The 4,688-nt window shown below is 43.2% G+C and overlaps 1 protein-coding gene across 1 annotated transcript in view; it reads left to right on the top strand.

Annotated features, from left to right (window-relative positions):
- The window catches only part of LOC105546483, a 129,789-nt gene that overhangs the window by 4,470 nt on the left and 120,631 nt on the right, over positions 1–4,688 (top strand). The window contains 1 exon segment of the mRNA XM_011989690.1: positions 2,642–2,721. Coding sequence (XP_011845080.1) covers positions 2,642–2,721 — 80 coding nt within the window.

Genomic DNA, 4,688 nt, shown 5'->3' with positions numbered 1-4,688 from the left:
TTTTTTTTTTTTTTTTTTTAAATATCTTTGCCTATAAGACAAATTCCACAGCATAAGAATTCAGAAACCATAATGTAACAAATCTCTGATGACTATTTGCAAATTATTTTTCCAGTGTCCTAAAGAATATGGCCCTGGCCTGAGAGAGTAAAATCACCTGCCACAGTGGTCCTGTGCACTAGGACTTCCCCCTCATTCTCTCACCTTTAGGGATGGGATAGCTTGAGAAGAAGGGCCAAGCGGATTACTTGGGAATGGGCCACATTGATGGGAATTCAGGAGGTCTCGCTAGGCTTCTACTGGGCACTGCTTTCTTTATAATGCTAAGTGTATATAATCTCTTTTATATGCCTTGAGAATGCGCTGTAATTGGTACACTCCAATAATCAAAGCAAACTTGGTCACATATATTAGACACCACAGAGAGGTGAGCCGCGGAGTGAAATTTATGTTGCTGTGTTACACTAGTTTCAGCTTCAGTTTTTATTTTATGCATGAAATGTAGGATAAGATTGCTCCTGTTGCCACTTTTAGAGTTACTTCTTTGACCATGTTTGGTTTGGCAGTTAAGAAAAAAATCAACAGCGGGATTACATTTCAATGGCACAACACCTAATCCTCAGGCAAATGATTCGTCCACGCTTAATATAAAGTACTTAGGATGTATTGTTTGATGTGAACACTAGTTCTAATAAAATGGTGCCTGAGGTACAGTTCTTTAACGTGTAATACCCTTATTTGTGTTGGCCTGTACACATTGGATATAAAGCCATTATGATAAAATATATCCTCTTTAGCCTGATAAAAAGGAAAGTCAGAGTAGAGGACCCATACCAGGAGAGAGAAGACGCTGTAAAACACAAAGTCCCTTATGATGTTTGTAGTTGGCATTGAGGACACGCCCCTCAGCACTTCTGTGATGGGCACTTTCCCACTGTCTTGGAGGAGCGATGGTTTAATCACTCAAGGTACCTTATTTGAATCTAACATTGTGCTGAACCCAGCTCCATTTAGCTGCTGCATTTGTGAAGTCTTTCTAACTGGAAGGAGCAGCTGCATCAAAATAGTGGATGGCAAGCACAAAGGAAGGTTAAAGGAAGCAAATACAATTCAGCCTACCTTTGATAGCAATCTCTGCCCTCAAATATCCACTTGTTATAACCTTTTTCTCCAGGACCCCGTGCTGCTTAGAAGCATGCAAGGTTAATAATAGCAGGCAAAAAATGCGAGGCATTTCAAGACGCAACATTCATCTTACCGTTCCACTAATGCGGGGATGACAGAAAGTCACTTTCAACCTCCTTTCCTGCTGCTTATATTACCTGCGTGTTGTGAGCTACTCCTCTAAGGTATTGGAGAATGATTGCTGTTCATATGGTGTTATAAGAAAGCTGGGCATATTTGCCATTATCCTCATCTGTTTTAATGCTTATAAATCAGCAAAAACTCCACCTCAATCCACTTCTCTCTGTCTCTGAAGAGCAGACACTCAGTAATAGCTTCATTCCCGGTTCATCTGATGACTCACTTCCAGAATACTGGTGATTGAGAACCTTCTCTGTAATTGTAGCTTTAGCTAAAGGATGAAAAATCACAAAATCTGAATTAAAACGACTTGAGTTTTCAGCTTCCCGCCTTACCCTGACTCATCTGCCACTCTTCAAAAGTTGTAGGAGAGGTGAGCTTTTCAATGAGATGCTGAGCTTTTTTTTTTTTTTTTAATTTGAGCTGTAGTTGTAATTTCTATCCTGCTAGAAAATGACTCGTGGAAGAGCAAGTCTTCGAAGGTTGCTTTTGGCTTAGATTTTTATTTTGAGGCCAAGTGCTTAAATCCATGAAAGTGTCTTTCCTTTGACTGAAAAATCTGGAAGTAAAGATGAATAAAAGGATGGCAACAAAGCAGAAAGAGGAGGTAGGATGGGAAACCAATGCCTTCCTTTACCTCAGCTAAGTGGCATTCCTTAGCCTTCCCAGCATTCCTAGAAAGCCACAGGGACCGGGCACAGTGGCTCATGCCTGTAATCCCAGCACTTTGGGAGGCTGAGGAGGGAGGATCACCTGAGGTCAGGAGTTCAAGACCAGCCTGACCAACCCGGAGAAACTCCATCTCTACTAAAAAATACAAAACCAGCCGAGCGTGGTGGTGCATGCCTGTAATCTCAGTTACTCTGGAGGCTGAGGCAGGAGAATTGCTTGAATCCGGGAGGCAGAGGTTGCAGTGAGCCAAGATGGCGCTATTGCCCTCCAGCCTAGGCAACAAGAGTGAAACTTCCCCCCATCGCCTCCCCCCCCCCAAAAAAAAGAAAGCCACAGAGACAAAAGCAGCTACAGAGCACAAAGAGGCTCCCATCCAGGGTTGGTCATGTGTCCCGGACATTGTGGAGAGGGCAGTGCCATCAGTGACCTCTCACTGCTCCCACTCTGCCCTCCTGGTCCATCTGCCTGGAGGAAGGACGTCTCCATTCCAGTTGACTGAGGGAAGCTCTGGAAAGAATGGCTACTTATCCTGGAACTCGACTTTTAGTGCCAGTTCTAGAGAACCTACACCCCAGGACTTAGGAGAGCTCCGTAGCTGTGTGCTCAGGTACACAGATCAGACCAGGGACTGCGCTTGAGGCTTCCCAGGGCTTTTTCCAACCAGGACAAGTGAGATTTCTCCAGAAGGCCTCTTCCCAGATCAGCTTCCCATTTGTGAAAAAGAAGCTGGAAGCGGATTCCTGGGTAAGAGGTAGAATTTGAAGCACAGGTTAAAAAGGGAAAATAAAGAATGCTTTTAATGATTGGAAAAGAGCACCTCCTTTGCTCCTACAAAAACTTCTCTCCAGTCAAATCCCCAATGTTTTCCTATATCCTTTCTTTTCTTTTTTTTTTTTTTTTTTGAGATGGAGTTTCACTCTTGTTGCTCAGGCTGTAGTGCAACGGTGCGATCTCGGTTCACTGCAACCTCCGCCTGCCGGGTTCAAGTGATTCTCCTGCCTCAGCCTCCCAAGTAGCTGGGACTACAGTCATGGACCATCCCACCTGGCTAATTTTGTATTTTTAGTAGGGACAAGGTTTCACCATGTTGGTCAGGTTGGTCTCAAACTCCTGACCTCAAGTGATCCACCTGGCCTCAGCCTCCCAAAGTGCTGGGATTACAGGCATCAGCCACCGTGCCCGGCCTATCCTCTCTCACTTTTCAATATTTAGTCTGATGCCCAGGAATGAAGCTGAGGGGATTCTCCTTTATCATCTCCTTGCCCTGCCCTGTGTTTGTGTCTGCTCTAGAGTTCAAATTCTTTTTCAATAGGCTCTTAGATGCCATGCCATTTTGTTGACTTGGAATTTTGTTATTCCATATACACAATCTCAGTTAAATGAAGAAAGAGATGGATTGGGTTTAGGAATCTTTCACTTACACAGAGTTTTTTTTTTTTTTTTAATTACAAATGGTCATTTTAAAAATGAAGTTATTCTCTTTCGTTTTTCAAAACTCCTTCAAGAGAGGTAGGAAGGGAATTTACTCTTCTGCAGCTACCTGGGAGAGTGCCTATTTTTAGCATCAAGACCCCTATTATATGAGCATTAGAGAATTTAAAGCCACTTGTGTAGCTATTCTTTATTAGAAAAAAAAAAAAAAGGGTCTCATATTGAGAATTCAGAATCCTTCCCAGGGAAGGAGAAATTGGCTGTCTAGGATATTATGAATAAGGGAAAAAATGCAACTAGAAACCTGATAAGATACTTAACTGTGCCTAGAGTTGTTATTGATATGAAATGCCCTTGCTGTCGATATTTTATAATTCCTAACTTACTTATAGTCTCAGATAATAAAATTTTACTTCTAGAATTTTCAAATAGATTTAAAATTCTCTTTCTGGGTGACTCTGTTCTGAGGCTATTGGTAGCAGGTCTGTGAAGTCACTAACTTCCTCATCCAAATGTTTATCATTGCTGTCACTCAGGTGGGAGTGGGGTTGGGGAGGGTGGAGGAGGCTGGAATCTCAGACTCACTCTTAGAGAAGAATTTTCTGTGGTTTTAGGGCATTGGCCTTCAGAGTTCAATTTGGTTTATCTGATCACTACTCATGCTATTTGCAGAGAATTGAATAAATATGATTTCTAATCTTCTCCAAGGTAACAAGGGAGAAACTTAAGTCTGGAGAAGAGAATGAGCTTTTGCAAAGCCTCTCAGGTGCCTCCTGGGCCCGAATGAAGAGTGAATTGTGTGTGGCTGGCCTGAGCGCAATGCTCCTGAATTTGGGTAAGAGGTGGGGCGGGTGTAGGTCGGGATTGTAAAGTAAATTGAATTGCTGCCTAAGGTCTCTTTTGGCTCCAAATAGGTGCGAATGGGCGAGTGTGCAATTTCATGATACAGAGGGAGGGAGGGAGGGAGAGACTTGATAAGAAAAGGTCCTTAGCTGGGTCTTGTTTCAGTCAGCAGTAGTGCCTGCCACAGTTTCACCCCTAACTTACTTTTCCCAAACTCATTAAGTTTCAGATTTCTCGGGCTTAAAGTCACTAGACAAAGCAGGATCGAACGCCTGAAATGTTGAAGAAACAAATCTTAGTTGTTCTTCAGGAGAGTTCCACCACTCCTTTTTCCTTCGTCTTCTCTTAACTCCTTCCGAATACCTCGAAAACCCGCCACGTCCCTCCATCCCCACGGAAAACCCGCCACGCCCCTCCATCCCCACGGAAAACCCGCC

This window comes from Mandrillus leucophaeus, unplaced genomic scaffold, assembly GCF_000951045.1.
Source record: "Mandrillus leucophaeus isolate KB7577 unplaced genomic scaffold, Mleu.le_1.0 Scaffold36, whole genome shotgun sequence".
NCBI classification, from domain to species: domain Eukaryota; kingdom Metazoa; phylum Chordata; class Mammalia; order Primates; family Cercopithecidae; genus Mandrillus; species Mandrillus leucophaeus.
Note: the sequence above shows the minus strand (reverse complement) of the source record. Positions and strands in the feature narration are given on the sequence as shown.